This window comes from Podarcis cretensis, assembly GCF_951804945.1.
Source record: "Podarcis cretensis genome assembly, chromosome: 9".
Classification (NCBI taxonomy): Eukaryota; Metazoa; Chordata; class Lepidosauria; order Squamata; family Lacertidae; genus Podarcis; species Podarcis cretensis.
The window spans coordinates 22,893,436-22,917,006 of NC_137178.1; the positions used below are offsets into that span (position 1 = coordinate 22,893,436).

Below are 23,571 nucleotides of genomic sequence, written 5' to 3' on the forward strand. Positions count from 1 at the left end.
TCAAGAGGTCACGACTGAGCTTTGTGGCCGAGTGCAGATTTGTAAAAGGAAAAAAAAAAAGCTGTCCTAGGTTGCAGGAATTAATGTATAGGTTGGGGGGGGGGTTGCCCCTCCAGCAGATATCATGCACATCATGCACTACCAAAATCAGCACAATCGCTTTTGTGACTTGTCCCCACAAAACACTTCATCACAGTTTCTTCCTATTTATTCAAAGGGCCTCTGCTACACAATACCAAACGTAACAATTCATTGTTTTGCTCTGGTATTCCTGGCTGGTGTCCTTGTTTTTTTGCCCAAGGGAGCCCTCAGATTTCTCCGTTAACAGTAGAAACACCTAAATGTAATGTGCTACACTTGTGGTCCCAAACACACACACAAGTGCTCACCAAGGCTGTGGACTATTCGTTTGGGGTTTTTTGGGTGGAAGCACAGAGGTGTTTTTCATACTGGGGTGAGCTCTGTAAAATGGGTATTTTGTGGTGCGCACAACAACTTTAGACATCCACATGTGTCCTGGTGGCCCAGAAACGTTGGGGACCCCCATGCCAAGGCATGGTGCTTTCTGAAAAGCCAGTCCACACCATCTGTATGCAACACATCAGCCACATACTGTGGTTCACCAGGCCGCTTGCTTCTGCAGTCCAAGGCAGGCTGGCAGCTTAGGATTCTGTGATTCATGGCCTACCAAACTTATGCACAAGCTTATTTGTCTCAACAGAAATGCCACTGTTAAGAGTGTCACAGTTTTGAAGAACAGACATGCAACTGATAGTGGGAGAAGAACAATTCCAGATAAACCTTAGGACTTACTTTAACATAATCTCCAGTTTTTTCTTCAGTTGAGCATGTTCCTTTTCCAGTTTCGCATGCTCAGATTTCAGCACCAGAAGCTGGGTACTTTGTACTATTCCACTTCCACCGCCACAAGTAATCGCTAGTGGTACCTGAGAATTGTCTTTGTGCGATGCTATTACTGAAAAAGAGGGTTAATGTAAGGAGCATGTTAAAAACTAAAAACATCACAGTGACTGACAGAAGCAAACAACATGAATGGTTGGATCAGTCATAGGCAAAGTCCGGTCCTCCAGATGTCTGGGACTACAATTCCCATCATCCCTAGCTAACAGGACCAGTGGTCAGCGATGATGGGAATTGTAGTCCCAAACATCTGGAGGGCCGGAGTTTGCCTATGCCTGCGTTGGATGGTAACTGTACCATTTAAGAACTCTGCTATGCCTATGTGTGCCAGTGTCCCAGGTCTGCAGAGGTGCCTGGAAGGTGGGGATGCATATATCCTTAATACTGAATATACCCTTTTGCAAGCCAGCAGATAAAGATTAGAAGATTAATCAAAGATACAAATTTACAAGGTATATAGGTTTAGGCTGGGCATTTTAGAACAGAATTCTCAACTTCCAAAATTAAAGAACTCTCTAAAATCCTGGATAATACAATTGTTACGGTAAGATGCAATTTAAAAAATACTGATTTTGCAATCAAATCAACATAAGCATTGCGTCACATTTCAAGGGAAGCTTTATCAGTTGGTTGTACAGTAATTGTAAGTACTTTGGAGAAACGAAGGAATCTGTGAATACTAGCCTTGCAGAGATGAAATGCTTGCTTCTCTTGTTAGACATATCTTATTTATTGTGCTCCATAACTCAGAATAGTAAAAGAGGCCTTTTTTCCGATTGCCCATTTGGCCCTTTGCAGCATGGGGTCGCATTTTCTTGGTGGTAACCTTTTGGAGGCTGCACCCCAGTGGCAAGAAGGGCCAGTGGAAAAAATGGGCAAGATCAGAGGCGTGACTTGGAGGTTTGTACAGGAGACTACATAATAGTCACACAGAGACTTCTACACACACATCTTTCCATCCAGGCATTTATCACAGTTAATAAAGGCATTTATCACAGTTCAAAGACACAGTTCAAAGGCAAGTTAGTGATGGGTATGGCCTGGAGAGTGTCCTGAGGGCCAGATGGAGAGGCCTGGAGGGCCACATTTGATCCCCAAGCCAGAGGTTCCACCCCCTGATCTACACCTTAAAAACACAGTTGATACAGTCAGAATATGACTGTGCTCGATTGATATCTGCTTACCAGTCACATCCTGCTCTTGTTGCACTCTGCGAAGTTCTTCCTTGAGTTTTCTCAACTGCTCCTCTCTGTGCTCTGCAAGAGCTTTTGCATTAGCCATTCTGGAAAAAGAACAATAACGTGATTCTTCATTTTGTTTATAATAAAGAAAAAGGAATCAAGGCTGAATTCCCTCTCCCACCCCACAGCCATAAGTATACCTGGGAGCATACTCCATTTAACACTGTGGGGCTTCTTTCCAAATAGGTATGCATAGGGTTGCTCTGCAAAAGTGTTGTTAAGTACCTAAGAAAAGCCCAGCTGGATTGGAGGCAAAGGCCTCTCTTCCCATTTCCCACTGTGGGAAATTTATTGACATAAGACTGGAGTCAACCAAGGGCCAAGCTGTGCTTCATCAAAAAGCAACATACAAACTTTAAATACTAACTTATTTGACATATGTTTTCAGAAGCCATCATTTCCAATTGGCTTTTGAGGAAGAGAAGAATCAGACAGCAGTAACTGCTACCTCCACTCACTGCTGCTCTCACCAGCTAGATGGGGCACCTCCTCCCCATCAGTTCCATTTGCCCCTTAAAGAACAGACAAGAGGGCCATCTGCTTAGGGACCAATGTTGTCAACTAGGCTCCCCTGAGTTAAGGAGCCAGTGGAGTCCAGCTTAAGCCCCAGAAGTCCAAGCCCAAATCCTGTAAGGCTAACAATTTCCAGGGAAATTGGATCTCCAGACTATTATTCAGGGGCCACCAAAGAAAATCCAGCTAAGTAAAACGGGACTTACTCTTGATCAAAATATTTGCACTGCTTCATTCTTGCCATGTCTGCTTTAGCAAGCTGAGTTTTGAGGTCCTCGATTTCGTCCTTGTTCGATTCAACACCTTCATCAAGTTTGGCCTAAAATTAAGAGGGAGGCAAGAAGATGTCTAAGCAGGAGGGGGAAGAGTTGCTATGCACCCTTGACAAGCAGGCTCTTCTCGAAAGCTACAGACAATGGTTAAAAATCACCAACAGTTTAAATGCCAGATGAGAACAGGCTACCAGAGTTGTACAGTAGAAGCAGCAACTTCCTCCTACTAGCCAAGATTAAGAATTATTCATTTAAGTAAGCTTACAGAGCCTCACACTTGGGCTCTAGTGCTTTGGCTAAAGGCACCATATCTGTCAGCATATACAAGGTACAAAGCCAGCGTTGATTCGTGGTTAGAGCAGGGGTGGGAAGCTGCTCTGTTGGATGCACGAGGCTACCTACCTGTCAATCACCTGACGGTTGTTATGAAAAACACTGTCCACAAAGCAAAAATGAATTCAAAACCATGGCTGCAATTGGACAAAGCCAGAGTGGTGCATGCTCTGGTTATCTCCCGCTTGGACTACTGCAATGCGCTCTATGTGGGGCTACCTTTGAAGGTGACCCGCAAACTACAACTAATCCAGAATGCGGCAGCTAGGCTGGTGAATGGGAGCAGCCGCTGACCATATAACACCTGTCCTGAAAGACCTACATTGGCTCCCAGTAAGTTTCCGAGCACAATTCAAAGTGTTGGTGTTGTCCTTTAAAGTCCTAAACAGCCTCGGCCCAGTATACCTGAAGGGGCGTCTCCACCCCCATTGTTCAGTCCGGACACTGAGGTCCAGCTCTGAGGGCCTTCTGGGGGTTCCCTCACTGCGAGAAGTGAAGCTACAGAGAACCAGGCAGAGGGCCTTGTGGGTAGTGGCGCCCGCCCTGTGGAACACTGTCGAATCAGATGTTAAGGAAATCTGACTTTTAGAAGACACCTGAAGGTTTAGGGAGGTTTTTAATGTGTGATCGTTTATCATCATCATCATCATCATCATCATCATCATCATCATCATCATTGGGAGCCGCCCAGAGTGGCTGGGGAAACCCAGCCAGATGGGTGGGGTATAATTAAATTTATTATTATTAATAATATTATAATTCCTGGGTGCAGCTGATTGCAGTAGGGCTTGCTGAGCAGCACTCTCAAATAACCAGGAACCCACTTTGAGCTTCTGGCTGGTCCTTTCCAGTTGCGTCTATCTGCCCCCACATCCAGCATCACATATGACATTGGGTGTGGGGCAGGTGGCAATACATTGAGGAAAGACAGCCTCGTGAACCAAACTGGGACCCCTGCTGGGTCTAATCTGGCCTGCAGGGCAGAGGTTCCCAATGCCTGGGTTTGAGTGCTGACTTTGGACCAGGAAGATCAAGGTTCAAACCCCCACTTAGCCATGAAGCTCACTGGGTCACCTTGGGCCACTTACTATCAGTGAACCTAACAGCATGAGGGTAAAATGGAGGTGGAGGAAGACATGCATGCTGCCTGGAGCAGGTCGGGAGAAAGGTGAGTGGAGAGAACATAAAATGTTGTAACGAATGTAAACCAGTATTAGGTTCTTTGGAGAAGCTTCACTTCCGTCTGTAATAGAAAGCATGAAAACAGGAAATGGCTCTCTTAGGAAGTCAGTGCATACCCTGAGAGTTTCTTGTTCTGCAAGTGCACTTCTTAGGCTGTTCTCCTTCTCCTTTAATACAGCCCCAAGACGGACCGCATCATTCTTGGCCGCTCGCACTTTCAGCTCCATTGCCAACTGGGCAGCCTTTTCCCTTTCCTGGAAATTTCTTCTCATTTCACTCATGGTATTTTCCAGCTCCTGGATTTTCAGCTTCAGACTCTAGTTAGAGAGGAATAGCAGTTGGAGGCATCACTGATGACAACTGAAAATGCCATTGAACAGAGGTGCCTAGAACAGAGGTGGGGAAGACCTGACCTAATGCCACTGTGATGTTGGGTGATGTTATGCTTTGAAGTCCTGATCTTTGGAACTTCAAAGCACAGCAAAGAACTTTCAAACAGTCCTTTGAATGCATCCCCGCACTGCTTCTTAGTTGTAGTTTCTTCAGTACAGCGGTACCTCGGGTTAAGTACTTAATTCGTTCCGGAGGTCCGTTCTTAACCTGAAACTGTTCTTAACCTGAAGCACCACTTTAGCTAATGGGGCCTCCCGCTGCCACCAGAGCACGATTTCTGTTCTCATCCTGAAGCAAAGTTTTTAACCCGAGGTAATATTTCTGGGTTAGCGGAGTCCGTAACCTGAAGCATATGTAGCCTGAAGCGTATGTGTCAGGGGCTCAGGAGCAGAAGCACAGGGAAGAGGGGAGATGGAGAGCGAAGGGGAAGAATCTGAGGGCAGCGTAGGAGAAGATGACAGTGGCCCGAGAGATTCCATGAGCCTCTCCAGCGAATCGGAAGATTCACAGAAGGGGGCGCCGGTGGCCAGGGCAAGGGGGGTCCCAAGGGGAACACTCCAGAAGCAAGGGACCAGCAGGGACTCTCAGAGCAGCAGTTGGAGATCAGGACCAGCTTCCCCACCAGAGCATAGTGGGGGGGGGAAGAGTCCCAGGTATCGGGGGTAGCGTCTCCCCCAGCAGGGAGAGAAGAGGAGTCAGGGCTGACCACGCCTCCATCGGAGAGTCAGGCAACGGAGGGGAGGTCAGGTCCAGCTAGCATCCCGGAAGAGGGAAGCAGTGACAGAAGCAGTGTAACGGTCAGGAGGAAGGTCACTGGGTTGGCGCGAGAGCCAAGTTCAAAAGTACAGGCGCGCAGGGCAGCAGAGAACGAGGATTGGGAACCGGGTCCTAAAGCCCGCCGGAGACAGGGGGAGGAGTCAGGGGACTCAGCGTCAGAAGAGTCCAGAAAGGGGAATGCCCCAGCGGACAGGAGGACCCAGAGGAGAAGAGAGCAGAGGAAGAGGTGGAGCAGGGCTAGAATCTTAAACTGGTGTCAGGGGGGAGGAGATTCAGACGGAACTTCGGCGGTCTAGGGTTTAAGACGTAGAGCTGCGCGCTACAGCTTTGGAATGGAAACTGAACTTCAATAAAGACTTTTGTATATAACGACGACCTGGCGTTGGTCCTCTGTGAGCTGGGACCTTGGGCAGCTCTGACAGTATGTAACCCGAGGTACCACTGTATTGCGTTAAGCACTTCAACTTGCAATGAAGCAGCAGCAGCAGCAGCATGAGGTTGTTTGAAAGCCCTTTCCTCAAAAAACCTCTCTGCTGCTCCTGAAACCTCTTAGTGATAGTCTTTGTTTGGGAAAAGGCTTTGTAACAGCCCCACATTGTTCTGTAAACCTCCAGTTTTCAGAGAACAGCATTAGGAGCAAAAAGTGGTATCCCCTGAATGTAAGGCAGGTGGGCTGAGGCTCCCCAAAATGGCCTTGTGCACCACATGTGAAATCCTGGTTGGCCTCATTTGGTTCACAGGCCAGAGGCTCCCAACTCCTGATCTGAAAGGTATTTCATAGATCTCATAGGATCATAGAGTTGGAAGGGAGTGGGACCCCAAGAATCATCTAGTCCAACCACCTACAATGTAGGAATATGCCTTTACTGTCCCTTACTGGGATCGAACCTGAAACCGTGGCACTGCAAGCACCACGTTCTAACCGACTGAGCTACCCTGCCTTGTTCATGGCAACTCAAAATATTTCTCAGAATGCTGGGCTTTTAAAAAGGAAGGATGACCTAACAACAATACAGGTAATTGGGGGGACGGGACACCCACTATTTGTACCCCCAGCCTCACACATATTTCCTCTGTTTCCCCCACCAGAGTATGCATGAGAACACAGCATCCAGTTTGCTCACTTTCTCAATCAGAAGCAAACAAAAACAAAGTCGAGCAAAGAAAACAACGAGGTGGTTTTTGCATTTGGTAGACTTCAAGGGAGGTGATGCTGGGCTGCAGCAGTCACACCCCCCCTACAACATCTGGGCTATGGCACCCATCACTACATTTAACGGGATTAGCTTCTTTCACACAAGAGCCAACCCCAGTGAAAGCCACATTAGGCAAATCCTCAAAAGATATGTATCAATGTGTCCTCTCACAGTCCTGAGAAAAACCAGAGTAAGATAAATAAAAGCACACCTTCTGTTGTTCTTCTGTTGCTTTTAATTTATCCCCCAGTTTACAGTTTTCTTCTTCTAAGGCAAGATTAGCAGCAGCACAATGTGTTTGCTTTTCTTTCAGTGTATTCAGTTCTAGGAGCAGTTCTTGGATTTGCTCCTTAGATGCTTTCAGGGCAGCTTCAGCTTTTCGGCAGCACTCAGCCTGTTTAGTATATAGAGATTGAGATTCAAGTAAGGCCTGCAATGCAATATCATTCATATGCATCATTTATGATCTGCTCCAGGCTTTTGGCTGAACAGCAGGTTAAAATGCTTTAAGAAATAATAGTTTAACTGCCATCAATACGGGAAAGATCCCACAATAATATCCCACATATTTTTGTTTTGACAGATGTCATCTTATTCTGGTTTTTTTTAAAGCTCCCAAGCACTGAAGTTCAAAGTCAGTTATAAATGGCCCCTTATCTTACAATGAAAAACCTCCTATTGTGAGCTTCTATTTTTAAGTAAGAATTAATGAGAAGGAAGGTGGCCCATTTTGAATACTCAAGTGCTATTAAAAAAAAAAAAAGGAAGCATTTTCTTACTTCTCTCTTCTGTTGATCAGTTGTCTGGTCCAGTATCTCCTGGAGTTCTGAGGCCCGAGAATTCTCATCTAAGTTCCTTCCTTCCGGTTGCTCTGTCATTCTACTAGCTCCTTCCTTATGGCTAATGCTAAGCTCGAGTTGTTCTTGCAGCTTCAAATTCTTTAAAGACAGAACAAGCACCGTGCACTGTTAAGCCACCAATAATCGTCTGTGCTCATGGTTTTTCTACAACATCAGAAAGGAGTGGGAACTTTCAGACCAGGGGCCTCATTAGGTCTGGCAGGCCTTCCCAACTGGACCATGAGACAGTTTCAGCCACACGGTGCCCACCTGTCTTCTACCTGACATCATACACATGCCAGGTGTGCAGCAGGTAGACACAGGTAGGCTGAAAGGGTTTGCAGTTTGATTTGCCCATCCAGTTTGATTTCAAAGTGTGCGGGGAGAAAATGGGTCAACTGATTGATGTCAGGCAATTGACAGCTGGGCACCCCCCCCCCATCAAATATATCACATGCAGTGTGTGCATGTCATGGATCCAGTCCACTGACTGGATCTCATTCACTGCCGTTGGTCTAAAGGTGTTAAAAATGGGCTCTTACATTTGCAACCATCTTCTCTATGCTCTCGCCAAGGCGGTGGATGGTCCGGATCATGTTATTCTTCTCACATTGAAGAGCATCTACTGCGGTTTTCAAATCCTCTTTTTCCCGATTTACAGTTCTGAAGTCCTGCACGGCGCTGTGAAGCTTCTGAAGCAATTCTGTTTTCTCCTTCTCCGTGGCTTCTGTCTTGGACTTCCATTGTTCCATCTCATTCAGACGTTCAGCAGCCGCCCGGCTCTGCTCTTCCCTCGACTCAAGCAGTTGCCTCAGGTCGAGATTCTTTTCTTCTAGCTGTTGGACCTGAGACAGGTTTTATATAAAGAGAAACACTCATCAAGCAAGTTCTGCTTTCTTACTCAGTTTTATGAAGAGTTTACCTTGAATGGAGGAACCTGGAGCTCCCTTTCCCTAATGCCCAAGCCCTTCTCCAAGTTGCCTGCTGCCAGGGACACCATATGTTGGAGCAAGAAGACCCATCCCCTGCCACTAGATTTGAAGCAGAAGTCTTCCCTCAATAGCTTACAAATCCTCATCGTCCCATATTTAAGGCCAGCTTTAGACCACCAGCTCCATTTCCACTCCACCAGCTGTTACTTTGCCCGAATCAAACTTGCTTTCTAAGGTGGTAGGGGCAGAGTAGGCCGGCTATCTGAAGGAAGCAAATTGCTCCTTCCGCCATTTTGTGGCCCACAGCTACTTACCATTGAAGTAGTTGCTTCCAGAAGTCTCTGGAGTGACTCACTCTCAGTTTGGAGAGCTTCCCACTTCTGCTTCAGGGCATCCATCGCCTGGGTTAGGGATTTTCTCTCCTCTTCGCTGCTGCTAAGCCTTTGCGCCATTTCCAACTTCTCCATCTTTTCAGCCTCAAGTTCAGATTCTCTGGCCTTAAGATCTGCATCCAGCTGCTTCATGAAACTCTGTTTCTGTCGGGCTTCACAGAGCTCTTCTTTCAGTCCGAGTAGCTCCTCTAGCGCTCTCTCATCATCTTGCTGCTTAAGAGAAAGCTTTCATGGGTTCAAAATTAACCGTTAGTTTCAGAACCCTGTCACTTTTCAAGATCAGTCTCATTTCTGACTAACCATGCATCCCTTATGGCTTCAGGGCCTGTTCACTCCTAGCCTCAAGCTTTTTTACTCTCACCATGGTGTGATATAAGAATTACTTTTCCCCTACAGTGAGTTGGGAGGGTGTGCGCACAACCTATAGGCCCATTCCCCATTTCACCCTGGTAATATTCTGGAGACAAACATGCATCTGAACAGGCTCCTGGCCTCATACGGGCATGCAGAACATTTCCCCAGTCTGTGCGCATTATTTGGTCTATGAAAATCTGCTCTCGATTCCTAGAACTGTAATTAACTTGCGATGGTAGGATATCCAACTGGTTAAGGTTTCTGGCTTACTTTCCCCTTCCATTAAGAGACCAGCACAATTATGAAAGTGCAAGCTATAAAAAGGACCAAAACACTGGGAAGGAAAGGTTGGTCGGCAGATATACTTTTGCAATTTTACAAAGATCAATAAACTGTAAATAGTAAAAAAGAAAAATGAACTTAATAAAAACTAATAATATTTTACCATTGACTTTGCTGCTTGCATCTCTTCCTTGATGAGATCCCTCTCCACTTGGAGAGCATCCAATTTGTCCTTCAGGTAATCTCGCTCCTGGGTCAAGGCTCTCATTGCTTCTTCATGCTCATGAAGCACCTCTGTTTCAGCCTTTTCTTTGGCAAGCTTCCCCTGTTTTTGGAGAACATCCAGCTTCCTCCTCAAATCATCTCGTTCCTGGATTAAGACTTCCATTGCTCCTTCATGCTCATGAAGCTTCTGAGCTACATCTGCTCCAATCTTTTCCTTGATGAGATCCTTCTCTATTTGGAGAGAACCCACAATGTCCTTCAAATTATCTCGTTCTTGCATTACGGCCTTCATCGCTTCCTCCTGCTCATGAAGTTTCTGAGTTACTGTCAGCTTGTCCATTACCTCACCTTCAATTCTAGACTCACTGGCTTCTAATTGCTCCCTCAGTTGTTCCATTTCACTCAACTTCTCTAGAGCTTGGCAGAGTTCTTCTTTCATACGAAGTCTATCCTCCTCAGTGTCTCCTGTTTGCAGCTCTTGGATCTTGCTAGGTGGCTTAAGAAAAGGAAAATGGGCAAGATTTCAGCAATGTGCTCTAGCTCTGCAAGTGTCAATATTCTAACTTTATCCCCCAAATGTTGTAAGAACCTTTAGCACACCATGTGGTCAGTTGTTTGAATTCTTGTAAACTTGCTTGCAAAAAGCCATTTCAGCTATTTAAAGTTTATCTAAAATTATGGGCCGAAACTTAAAAATTCCAATTTAAGTATCCAAGACTAACTTAATTTATCAGTTTCTCTCAAAGACAGACTCCAACTTGTGTCTGACCATCTGTGCACATCACTGTCATGACTTACTGTAGATGAGCAAATTATATCTTCTTTGCTCCTCACTGCTAATGCTGGGGTAAGGGGAAACAAACCATGACGATAAACCAAGGTTTGTTTTTGGTGTACCAATCATGTTTGTGGTTTGTTTCCAATCTCCAGTTTGTTTGTGCACAGTAAACCTTGGGTTATGGCTTGACACGACACTAAAATGCCTACCTGTAATACACAAATACAAGTGTACCCCTGTAATACACAACTGCCTTGTGGAATATCTTTGGGAGAAGAAAAGGATAAGGAGTAAACCCTACAAAAATCTGGAGTGGAGTCCCTAAGATGGCTGGATGCCTTGCACGCCTCCTTCTGGCAACTCCTGTTGCCATGTTGGTGTTAAATGTGCTGCTCTGTTTCTCTTTGTACCACATCAGTGAGGTCAAGAGTCTTGTCTTCTGGGCAGCCCAGGAGCTCCATACACACTGCCCAGGCTTGCTCCCAGGGAGGTCACTTCTGTGATTTGACTTCACCCCTGGAGGCGTACTCCATTGCCTCTCGACAGACTGATGCCCACAACAAGCAATACACAACAATTACCAGCTGACTGCTTTCCAGGTACCAGTTCATTTGCTCTTGCAGACTCTCCAGTTGTTGCTTTAGCAAAGTCTTCTCTTGTTCAAGGGACAAGATTTTCTCCTTCATTGACTGGAGTTGGTTATTTTCCTCCTGCTTGATTTCCTCTGCATCCCCATCTCCTCCAGTTAACAGATTTTTCTCTGTGTTGAAGCAGTCCAAGTGCTCTGTTAACTTTAGTATCTGCAAGATGAAACACAACGTATTTTTCTACCCTAGAAAATGTTTCATTCAAGGCAGGTGAACGAACAGTGATCAACAATCCAGTGCAGAACATTCAGAGATGTTTGGCAAGAAGAAGAGGGCAGTGCTAGAACAGCCCTGCTGAATCAGACCAAGAGGCTTCTTGAATCCAGAATCCTCTTTTCCTGCAGCAGCCAACCAGATGCCTCTGCAGAGCAGGGTATGAGGGCATTATTCTCCAGCAACCAGCATTCAGAAAATTGGTGCCTCTGATGCTGGAGTTAAGATATACATGGAAGTCTGCACTTTTGTGCCTCCACCGAATATAGCACCATTTCAACAATTATTCTACAACATCCCAAACTTTCTAGCAGTGTTTAGCAGCCTCTGATGTCTTAACATGTTACAGGCCAGCTAAAGTACTTTAAGCGTTAGTCACCACAGAAAACAAGTGGTGTTGCCTTAAATGGGGCTTGTCTCGGAACTGAACCCCAAAAATTCACACTCAAAGCAAAAAGGGCCACAGCTCAGCGACAGAACACTTGTCTTGCACTCAGAAGGTCCCAGATTTAATCCCCAGCATTTGTAGAGAGGACTGAGAATGTCCTCTGTCCCAAAACCTGGAGAGCCACTTCCAGCCAGCAAAGACAATAATGAGCTACATGGAGTAAGGATCAAGATTATACAGGGCATTTCTTATGCTCCTAATTACGCTCCAACCTAGACCAATAAACTTTGCAACCGAGACAGATGTTACCTGTTGCTTCTGTTCTTCAATAGTGACCCCTAGAGATTCTTTAACACTTGAAATCTGTGATTCTCTCTCCACAATGGCTTCTTCCAGTTCTTTAATTTGCTTCTCACAATGCTTCAGAGAATTTTGCGCACTTCTCAGTTCTTCTTGTGATTCAATGTTCTTTTACATTAAAAGCAAAACAAAAGAGATACATGCATTAGAGTTCCCATGACATACACTTCCTTGCAGTAGCGCTATGAATTGTTCTGCTACCTTTTTCAAAGCTCTCGAGTTTGATGTAGGGGCAGATGAATTAGCCACATAATAATAATAATTTTATTTATACCCTGCCCATCTGACTGGGTTGCTCCAGCCACTCTGGGAGGCTTCCAACACATATAAAAACAGAATGCAATATCAAACATTGAAAACTTTGGTTCCATGTGAGTTTCGCGTGTGCTCATTTATAGGTATGTTCCATCCCACCTCAAACTAATTACAGATTTAAAGGCTAAAACCAGAACTTTGATATAGAGAAGCACTGGTGTGGTATGATCACATAATGAAGTCCTGAAGGGTCTGAACGATTTTCAAATGCAGCATCATGTACAACACATTGCGGTAATCCAAGTGGGAGGTTTTGCTTACCATTGACACAGTCTCTTGGATATCTTCTTTGATCTGATCTCTCTCATGCCTGAGAGCCTCCTCCTTCTGCTTCAGGTCATCTCTTTCCCGAGTCAGCACCTGCATCTCTTCTTCACTCTCTTGGAGCCTTTGAGCTAGGCCCAGCTTCTCCATTTCCTCAGCCTTCATTTTAGATGCCCAGGTCTTCAACTGGTCTTTGAGTTGCTCCATTTCACTCAGTTTTTGATGTGCTTCATCAAGTTGTTCTCTCATACCAAGAAGCTTCTCTTGCACCAAGTCCTTTTCTTGCATCTCTTTGATCTTGCCAGAAAGCTTCATTAGTATTTATGGAAAGACATAAAGTACTTTGACATTAATAAGTAAGAACGAAGCTCATGTCCAACTTAAAAACACTATATTTTGAATCTTGTCATTAAAAGGGTTTTTATAGTGCTCATTTTCTCCCACAAAACCTTTTGTTACCTGTGGACAATACTGATTTCAGCGAAGTTACACAGTCCCAATTCACATCTAACACTAAGCCAATTTATGCTTACCAAGAATAAGCAAACTTGTGGGTTTCTGGAATGAAGATCATGGCCACAGCTCTCCTCTCCAGTACTGCTGCAGCTGAACCCAGGGCTAAACCATGGTTTGGCCTAGTGTTGCACATGAACCAGGCTTTGCAGTTTGCTTCCCCCAGACAAACCACAAGCAATAAACCAAGAATATGCATTGGCTATAAGCTCATAGATTATGCAGAGCAAGACAAACCATAAACCCAGGTTTGGATTCAACACCAGTTTAGTCCTGGGTAGCATGAGAGCAGCAGGACTGGGGGAAAGAGTGCTGCTGTCGTAATCTTTACTCCCAACAACCCACATGGCATATTGCTTTTGTTAAGCCATGGTTTCTCTTCGGGTTACATGCAAACCTAGTCAGATTCAAACTAGGCTCATAGTAAGTAACACAAGGGATGTAGTGTGCTCCAGTAGCCTAAAAGGGCTTACCTCTTGCCAAATTGCAAAAAAAGAAATGAGAGCACGTCAAAATTCTGCTAAGGAGCAGAATACCCTAGAATAGAATTTACTCCTGGAATTAGTGGTTGCTATTTTGTGCGTGCACACAGGAATATAATTATAATAATAACAATATTTTTTTTTATTTATACCCCGCCAATCTGGCTGGGTTTCCCCAACCACTCCGGGTAGCTTACAGCACATATAAAACATAGTAAAAACATGTTTTGTTTACAAAACAGAAAATATATCTGCTGTAGTAGCTACCAAAAATAGCAATTCCAAGTCATATTCCCGTCTTGTTTTGAGAAGCTGATGGGGATAACATGGAAGCCAGTTTCATGGGTTTGGTAACTCCACTTTTCCATTCATTCCAGAAGTGGTAAGCTGGGCTCCTTCTAGCTTAAGTAAGTAAAATGGTCATTTTTTAAGTGTGTAGAGAAAGTGAGCACGCACAATAAGACAGCCAATTCCAGAATTGTGGGATTGGTTCAGGTTTCCTAAAAAAAGTTTTAGAAGTATTTCAGAAAGTGATTGTGATCCAAAGCAACCTCGTTAAGTGTAGTAGGGTTGAGCACTTTGTGTAACAGCACATTTATGTGCCAGGCCTTGCTGCAATATAAGGAAAAACAGAAGCAAGGAGACAGTATCAAGGGCCCACTCAACTTTTCAACAAAGACTGAAGTGCAGAAATGTTTGCATCAAGAAAAGCCATCAGCTGCTGTATGAAAAGCTGGAGAACCAGGAAGGACTCACCTCTTGAGTCACTTCATGAATGGTTGCCTGAAGCTTGAGGTTTTCTTCAGATAGAAGATCTAGTTGGCATTTCATCTGCTTGTTTTCTTCTGATGCAGTCAAGAATTTCTGCTCCAGTTCATCACAGTGACGTTTCAGCTCTTGAAAAGCTAGGTCATTTTGGCACATTGCTTCAGAATTTACAAAATCTTCTTTGGATTTTAGCGCAATAGTTGCTTCGCACAGCAGTCTTTCCTTCTCAGATACTTGAGCAAGCAGCATCTCTTTTTCCGAAGCCAGAGAAGCAATCATTTCGGATTTTTTAAGCACCTACATACACATATTTATATACACAGAGTATGAGCATGTAGTAGGCAGCTACTATCATCTCAGCTGTGCTTTATAATATGCATTCTAGCTGAATGAAGGCTAAGTTTGGTTTTTAGATGTACTTTGCTCCCCTGAACTGGAAGAAAACTACCTTCTACAAGAGACTAGAGAAAAAAGCTTCAGGTTGACAGGTGATGACTGATCCAATTACATAGCCTAGTAGGGAACTTAACCCAAATATCCACAGCAATATTTATTTATTTATAAAAATATTTAGAGACCTCCCCTGCTATAAATTATCAGGGCTGTGTATAATCAACTTTACAAAAATACACCAAAAAAGCAACACAGAATAATCATAAAACTGACTGGCTTATCTTAGAAAGTTTAAACCGCTGAATAGGCCTATTCATTTAAAAAAAATAAGGATCTGAAGGTTGGTAGCAGGGTTGTTGAGGGAATATTCCATGGCATGGGACTGACATCACTAATTGCCTGACCCCTAGCTAAAGCTCGTTGGGTTTCTGAAGCATGGGGGACAACTAACAGAATAAGCTTTCAAAAAATTAAGAGGAATGCAAGTTCTGCAACTGCTTGCGATGCCAGAACTTTTTACTGATTAGAATTATTTACAGAAGTTACTGTAGTAGAAGCATCCCCAGTCTTCCAGCAAGGATGGTTAACTATATTCTGGGTAGAAAAAAATTTCCATAAAGTTAAATGTGTTCTAAGAAAGCCCTGACCTGAGAAACAGCTTCATGGCAGCCCACATTTAATTAGTTTTTACCTCCTTCTGGAAGATTTCAGTGTCAGGTCCCGAATGGGCTTCTAATGATGCAGCTGCTTCTTTCCTTAAAGTTGAGTTCTCTTCCAGAGCTTTATTCAGTTCATCTTTTAAACCTGCAATCTTCCTTTCCAGTTCCATACATGAGAGGAAGTCTGGGGTGGAGGGAAGTGATAAGATTTCAATGGATAAAACTGACAAAAAAGATTCACTACCACTGTGTTGCAAGCAAACTAGATATATAGTTCTTGCTCTGTAGTTCTCAGCTTCTGTGAAAATATCCTGCTAAAGCATGCACCCTTTCCACCAGTTTATACCCTGGTTTCTGACATCCAAACTTCCTTGAAAGACTCTACTTGCCTATGCACCCCTGAAGCTCAGTTTCCATCTTCTTGTGGGGCTCAGCCTAAACCCACCAGTCCACTTATCCCCCTCCCCAGTGTTTTCACTCCTAAAAAATGTTTAGGGGTACTCTCATTTCGACTCAAGAGAATCACCATTTTATAGTTCAAATTGGGAAAATTAAATACAGTAATGGACAAAAGTACAAAGATTCACAAAATGTTTGGGGGTATGCGTCCCCCTACACCCCCCCCCCCAGAAAAACAGCACTGCCCCTCCCACAGCCCTTGCTATGCATCTTGTTTTCAAAAGCTTACCCCCCTCCCTAATTCTCCAGCCCACCCCATAGTCCTGATGTTAAGGGGCAGCAACTACTTTTATTTTAATTCCATGCAGCCACTGTCTACTGCCTGAATTGCACATCAGTAAAGCATGCCATCAGGACATAAACAGACTGAAAGCCATGAGCCTAAAGTCCCCAGTCACTAAGGTGTCTGCCAACCAAGTCCATGACTGGCTGGAAGGATGCAAGGGTAGAGAAGGACAGAGCCATAAACCTCTCCAGGGTTTTTTGTTTTAATCCTGCTGCACTGTATCAGGAATGAATGGTCAGTTGCTTTACATCAGGATTGGCTAAACGAACCAACTAATCCCAGTTGAGATGCAGCAAATAATTAAAAAATTGCTTGTTGACCATGCCCCTTGCATTCAGCCTGCCTTTAACAGGGACCCAGACTTTCATGTGGCAGGACCTGCTATGTGGAACTTTTTGCCAGCAGAGGTTAGGCATGAGTCAACCCCTGCTTTCTCTGAGATGTCTTTTCAGAACTGCACTGTTCAGACAAACCTCTGGGATGCAAACTCTGTGCCAAACGCGCCTAGATATTTTGTCATTTACATTACTGTAGCATTATGTTTCCGTGTTGAGCATTGCCTTGTTTTTTATTAAAAGGGTGCCTTATAAATATTTAAACTTTTAGGGGCCTGAACATGTGTGCCACCAGTTTTAATTCATAAAAAATAATAATTCCTCAGCTATCAGAAGTTCAGGAAAAAGCCTGATTGTGCGAATAACCTTCTTGTTCTATATCAATTCCATTAAAAAGGTACCATTTGGAACTCTTCCCTCCAAAAGCGATGCCAGCTTTGAATTTTCCTGCAGGTAGTACTGCAATTCTTTCTGCAAGTCAGACTGCATTTTCTTGTAGGCGACTTTCCCAGAATCTAACTGTCTTCTGTAACTCTCAATGTCTTTTTCCATTTGCTTGTACGTATCTGAGAGCTGGTCCTACATGGGAGCAAATTAAAACGCCATTACCCTTGTCCATTTACATGCCAGGACAGTGGCAGATTTGTACACAGTGACACGTACTTCAGTAGCACTATCCTCTCCCTCTTCCAGATTGTATTAGCACTGTTATCCTAGCCCATATCACCCCAAGGAAGCATCACTGGGATTCTACTAGGAAACTAGCAGAACTCACAGGCAAGGCCCTACTGGAAGCTTATTATTTTAATGTATTTCCTAAGCTATTGCCATACCACCCTTCATCAAAAATGGGCCACAGGGCAGTTTACATCTGATTTAAGGCAATAAAAAGGCATATACACAATAAAAGATAAAAAATTATCATAAATTGCACGAAGGATGCAATTAGCAGCAACACAACTCAGAAATTACTTCACACACCAGCCTTTTAAAACCTGACTCCAAAAGGTGAGTTTTGACCTGGTTTCTAAGCAAATATAGAGGCACACCTCAGTGGGGAAGAAATTCCCCAGACATAAGCCATTAAGAAAAGATGGGTTGTTTTTTTTGTCTCCCCCCATGCTTATATCAGGTACTGACAAAAGGTCACAAAAAAGAATTGTATCTGTTCACTCAGACATTACATAAAAGGCAAGTAAAAACCTACGCCATCCCAAGTCCACATATACACACACCATTTTTTCTTTTAGTGCTATGTTTTCACTTCTGAGGAATGAAGATTCTCTCTTGGAATCCAGTGCTACCGCCTCAACATCACTGAGAGACTGCTTCATTTTTTGCATTTCGTCCCCCGAGTTATTCAAAATCTGCTGAAAGTATGAGAACATGAGGGTAGTGTGTAAGTGTATGTATATGCCACCCACCCACCCTGCAAGAATCCCCAGGAATCTAGGACAAATTAAAAACAACAACCCTGCTTAAATAAAGAAGAAAGATTCAGACGTACTGATGACACATTGCTTTCCCCATTTTCTGTCTTTGCTTCTCTCATAAGATTTCTTAGCTCACTGATATGGTTTTCCAGTGCTTTGATTTTATTGTTTTGCTCCTCGATCTGCAAGGCTTTTGACATTACTTCCTCCTGATAAAGCAAGAAAAAGGAAAAACACCAGAAGTGCAGAGTGTTTAGGCACACCTTTCCATTTCCCAGCTTGATGGGGGGCTTAGGTGTTGTGCAGCATGACATTAAAATTGACAAACCGACCAAAGAATTCAAGGCATTTGGCTAAGACTAAATAGTGTTCTGTTTCATTATACATGCAAGGCCTACCACCACCAGCAGCTCACCTGCAGATCTTGATTGCAAACTTCAGCATTTGTAATAATAGCCTTTAAGCTGGAAATTTCATGCATTAGTTGCATCTGTGGAGCAATCGAAGCAAAATGGCATAGGCAGTTAGGAAGCACCTTTCAGTAAGGTTTACCTGCAGTCACCCACCACAAAAACAAGCAGCCCCTGCATTCAGCTCCCCTCCAAACCACAGCGGAGCCAAGTTGTTACTATAGAACACATGGCAGAAAATTTTGTGAGCATCCATTGCTTACAGTGGTGAGAAGCCCTGGGAAATAAAGTCTTAACGTCGCATTACTAACAGGGCTTTTCAAATCGTCAAAACAAAAAGGGCAGAACGCACTGCTAATATACGCTGACAAGTGTTTTGCAGAAGATCAGATCCACTCTTTTTCTAGCATGCATTAGTTGGGGGCTAATTGATTTAAATAAATTCATATCCAATTCTTGCCTTTCTTCCATGCTGCAACTCAAAAGAGTGGCTGTTTTCACACATCACAGCAAACCATGCTTTACTGTTAATGCAAGATGGTGTTTACTTCACTCCTCTCATAGCACAGCCTACATATCACAATATAAGCACAAAAACAAGTGCAGTTTTGCTTGGGTTTTGTTGTGTGTGTTTTTTGCAGTTACAGGATTAGCGTTTGTTTTAATCTCATGTTGCTAAATTATCTCTAAGGGTCTCAGACCGAAAAGGGTGGAGTATAGATATTTTAACAAAATGAAATGAAACATGAAATAAGAGAGAAGCCTTGGCTGCATGTTGAAAGGAGATGGGGTCAAGTGAAATTCTTTTGGCACTACCACGTTCTTTATGTTCATAGGCCATACTGGAAACAGTGGAAGAAACAGAGCAGGGTCAAGACAATTGTGTTAGACCCAGTTTTGTTGCTGGGGGTGTGAGATGCAGCACTTTTCAGCAGCTAAGATGGGTCCATCAGCTGTTGCATCCCTGTCGCCCTAATGGCCACAGTGATCCATGCCATCACCATTTCCTAACTAGACTACTGCAGTGTCGTACCTGGGGCTGCTTCGGAAGACTGAAAAAATTAGACACTTCTTAAATATAGGTGAAGGGAACACATCTCATCTTCCCTGAAGGAAAGGTACTGACTGCTAGTCTGTTTGAACCCAGTTTACAGTGCCAGCACTTACTTTTAAAATCTTATGTGGCTCTGAGATCCAATATCACTGGAACCTGCCATTTTACTAGCACCAAAGGATGTTTTCTGCCACCCTCTTTCTAACGAGGGCATAAAATTAAAACGACTGGGTTGATTTGATTTGAGAAGGGCAGTGATCAGGGGATATTCTCTGCAGTGGCACCCTTTTTATTTCTCCAGGCATTCAAGCATGTCTCTTGCTTTAATCCTGCTGATGTATATAAGCACTATTGAGTTTATTGCTTCTGCTGCTTCAATATTTAACTGAGTTCAATTCAGACTAAGTTAGTTGCCATAATCCCATTGCTTTCAATTGGAGTTCACTTAAGTCATAAAACAATGTTCATATTAATTTAAATGAGATCTGCATGCAACAGAGTCAGGATCCAGCTAATTTTGATCTTGTTTAAATGATTTTGTCAGCCACTCAAGGTTGTAAAAAGAAAAGATGGTCTAGAAATAGGATTATTTACACACCCACTTTGTCTTACCTCTTGCTCCTTTGCTGTCTCTCTTTCGAGAGCCACAAACTCATAAATGGACATTTTCTCCTTCAGCTCTTTGAGCTCACATGCAATCTGCTCTTTCTCCATTTGCAGGTTTTTTAGTTCTACTTTTAAGGCTTGTTGTTCAGTGACAGCATTATCCTACCCAGGAGAGAGGCAGAGTGAGATTAAAAGGTTTTACCTACACTTTCAAATTAAATTCCTAGAGAACGCTGAAGCTGACTTACCCTCTCATCTACTAGGGTTTCACAAAGCATGACAGAATCTGCAAAATCTTTATGAATCTAGAAGAAAAATATTTTTGAAAGTTACAAGATGCCTCCTCTGTTACCTAGTTAAATTTCATCTCCTTACCAATATTTTATTTAAACTCATTTTTTAATGGTCACTTTTCATACCCTAAGAATCTCAAAGTGACTTACAAATATGCAAAAACCTTAATACTGAAAGCACTTGCTTGCTCCTTCAGCAATATATTGGTAGCTCAAAAGTGTTGTTGCCAAAGCCCTACTGAGAGCTAGACAACATTTGTATACTAAGTTCCAGCCACACGCTGGCAAGGCTGGCAAGTTTTGGGGGCTTGCAAAAAGACCCTGAAAAGGAGGTGAGCTTTCCAAACCACAGAATTTCTCTCCCCTAAATTCTGCTGACTCAGTTCCACCCCACTGAACCAAATGTAAAACAAGTCATGTTGATCAAATATAGTTAATAGGGAGTAACTAAGAAATTGTTGTTGCAAAAAAGAATAGGAGAGGAAGCCTGCAAAGGGGATACTCTCCGCTCCCATCTTTGTTCTTGGAATAGGAGTGGGAACCTTTTTCATTCCAAGGGCGACATTCATTTCTCAGCAACCTTCTGGGGGCCATATCCATGAGGTGGGAGGGGTCAGAGAAAAATTGGGTGGTACAATGAATGTAAATTTCACCTCTGGTGCAGCAAGCTAGTTTCCACACACATAAATACCACTTACCAAACCAACCTCAGATCCTGGAATCCATTCCTCTTCAGGAATTGTAACACTGGCTGTCATCCACTGATCATCATGTTCCGAGAACTCTGAAGATACAGCTGAAAGACAACCCATTTTGCCAAAATAAAAGTGTGTATACTTAAGATGCAGATAAGGGAAGTAACAGTACCACTCTGTTCTGCCTTGGTCAGACCACAACTGGAAAACTGGGTCCAGTTCTGGGCACCACAATTTAAGAAGGCGATTGACAAACTGGAACGTGCGCAAAGGAGGGTGACCAAGATGATCAAGGGTCTGGAAACCAAGTCTTATGAGGAAAGTTTGAAGGAGCTGGGTATGTTTAGCCTGGAAAAGAGGAGACTATGAGGAGATATGATAGCCATCTTCAAATAACTCAAGGGCTGCCAACAGAGCAAGTTTGTTTTCTCCTGCTCTGGAGGTAGGACTTGAACCCATGGCTTCAGGTTACAAAAAAGGAGATTCCGACTAAACACCAGGAAGAACTTTCTGACAGTAGGAGCGGTTCAACAGTGGAACTGAGTCCCATGCGAGGTTGTGGACTCTCCTTCCTTGGAGGTTTCTAAGCAGAGGTTAGATGACCATCTGTCATGGATGCCTTAGCTGAGATTCCTGCATTGCAGGGGGTTGGATGAGATGACCTTTGGGATCCCTTCCAACGCTACAATTCCATGACTAAGTTCTTGAGACAAATGCAGAAAGATGTAGAGAAAGGAACTGAGCTTTGGTTACCTTGGGACCCAATGGGTCTAATTCTCCCCTGCCATAGGAGAAAGAGAGCATGAGCAGCCAAGTGCAAGCAGCGAGAGTTAGCTACAGTAGCCTTTGCTAGCATTTGCAAGGAAGCCAGCTGTCCCTAGTGCCTAAAGATCGATCTCAGAATCAGATCTCTGGAGCAACCAGGAGATAAACGGAGCATGCTAAGTTATGCCAAGAGCCCTCTTGCCCTTCTCTGTCCTCTTCAGATCTAGCAATAGCATTCAATAGAATTAACATATGCAGCTTAAAGACAGCCTTCAAAATAGCTGCAATAGTTTAACTATTTGCAGCTCACTGTGGATATGTTAAACAATGTATTATCTAAGTTCTAACATATCCCAACCTACAATTCTTCAGCCCATATTTTATATAGCAACCTGGAGGTAGGCTGTATGAATTGTGTATTGATTTGTAATGATTTGTTGGGTCTCTGGACCGTAATAAAGATTGATTGATAGATTGATATAGCACCTTTTTAAATAGTTCCTACGCATAACAAACTTACACTCTTCCATCTCTGATAGACAAGACAAAGATGTTTTAAACTGTTTGGCTTTTGATGGAAAGCTTCCCAGGAGACATTCCCCTCCTTCCTGGTTTATTGCTCCTGGAGCCCAGGTCACTCTCCGCTTCCTTCGAACCTTAAAAAAAAAAATAATTAAAAAAATCAAGGCACATAGGAGAATTAAAGGAAGTTAGATCTTTTTATAAGCACAATCCCATTTGCTGATGTCTTGGAATTTGTACGTGGCCTAGTGATGACAAATTCAGTTGAAGCTAGTGTTTGTAGGTTCTACCAGAAGCATTTGCAAAAAAAGTTGCAAATGGAGAGGGGGAACTTTCCTAAAACATGTTTGCAAGCACCATAAGCAACTTGAACTCGCTGTGTCTCACTAGTTGGGTGACAAGTAGCAGCTACAGAATTCTACACAAAGCTCTATTTTAAAGGCTGGGAGCCGGGGAGAGTGACTTAAGACGCAATTGCCACATGCCCTTCGATCCCAGGCCTTGGTTGAGGGCACATGGCATCCTTCTCACACTGCCCTCCACGAGCTGCAAAGTTGCGCAGGGCCCTTGGTGGCGAGGGCTGGACTGGAGAGCAGCAGGCTCCATTCACCCTCCACCCTCCTGGCACCATTAAAGTACACTCAGTTGCTGGTGCCTGTTCTTATACCAGCTTCCCAGTATGAGCTTCCTGCTTCAAGCATGCCTTAACAGAGCTATGTTAAGCGTCCACAAGCTGGAAGGGCCTTTTCTACAGTGGCACCCTTCTAGTCATTCCCAGGTTTCCCTCACCCCATTTGGTTACTTAGTAACAGCTGCTACAAGAAATGTGGAAGAACCACCAGTTTTCCACCAAAGGTCCCACAACACTTAAATTTTTAAATATTACCTTAAAGTCTTGCGCAGATGCAAAAGAAGGTGCCGTCACCAGCATCTCAGTGAGAGCCCTTATTTTCTCCTGCTGTTCTTTTTGAAGAGCGTTCTTCTCTTCAATGATCTGTGCCAGCTGGGATTGTGGTGAAACCTACAAAGGGAAAGCATCAATACCAAAGGTCGAAAGCCACACAATGTTGTTCGTAGTAAG

At 43.7% G+C, this 23,571-nt stretch overlaps 1 protein-coding gene across 7 annotated transcripts in view; it reads right to left on the reverse strand.

Moving 5' to 3' along the window:
• Positions 1-23,571, reverse strand: part of CENPE (centromere protein E) — a 299,890-nt gene that overhangs the window by 266,246 nt on the left and 10,073 nt on the right. For 2 of the 7 annotated variants that reach the window (XM_079990180.1, XM_079990179.1), the window contains exons 13-35: positions 23,377-23,511; positions 22,489-22,624; positions 21,207-21,304; positions 20,464-20,520; positions 20,222-20,377; positions 18,561-18,635; positions 18,220-18,354; positions 17,948-18,082; positions 17,114-17,291; positions 15,665-15,816; positions 14,569-14,877; positions 12,815-13,126; positions 12,188-12,346; positions 11,212-11,430; positions 9,791-10,348; positions 8,914-9,216; positions 8,210-8,512; positions 7,608-7,766; positions 7,040-7,258; positions 4,579-4,779; positions 2,882-2,994; positions 2,106-2,203; positions 814-976 (exon numbers count right to left, since the gene is read on the reverse strand). In XM_079990180.1, coding sequence (XP_079846306.1) covers positions 814-976; positions 2,106-2,203; positions 2,882-2,994; positions 4,579-4,779; positions 7,040-7,258; positions 7,608-7,766; positions 8,210-8,512; positions 8,914-9,216; positions 9,791-10,348; positions 11,212-11,430; positions 12,188-12,346; positions 12,815-13,126; positions 14,569-14,877; positions 15,665-15,816; positions 17,114-17,291; positions 17,948-18,082; positions 18,220-18,354; positions 18,561-18,635; positions 20,222-20,377; positions 20,464-20,520; positions 21,207-21,304; positions 22,489-22,624; positions 23,377-23,511 — 4,373 coding nt within the window. The remainder of the gene's footprint in view (positions 1-813; positions 977-2,105; positions 2,204-2,881; positions 2,995-4,578; positions 4,780-7,039; positions 7,259-7,607; positions 7,767-8,209; positions 8,513-8,913; positions 9,217-9,790; positions 10,349-11,211; positions 11,431-12,187; positions 12,347-12,814; positions 13,127-14,568; positions 14,878-15,664; positions 15,817-17,113; positions 17,292-17,947; positions 18,083-18,219; positions 18,355-18,560; positions 18,636-20,221; positions 20,378-20,463; positions 20,521-21,206; positions 21,305-22,488; positions 22,625-23,376; positions 23,512-23,571) is intronic. The other 5 variants (XM_079990181.1, XM_079990182.1, XM_079990183.1 and 2 more) reach the window with 5 other exon arrangements.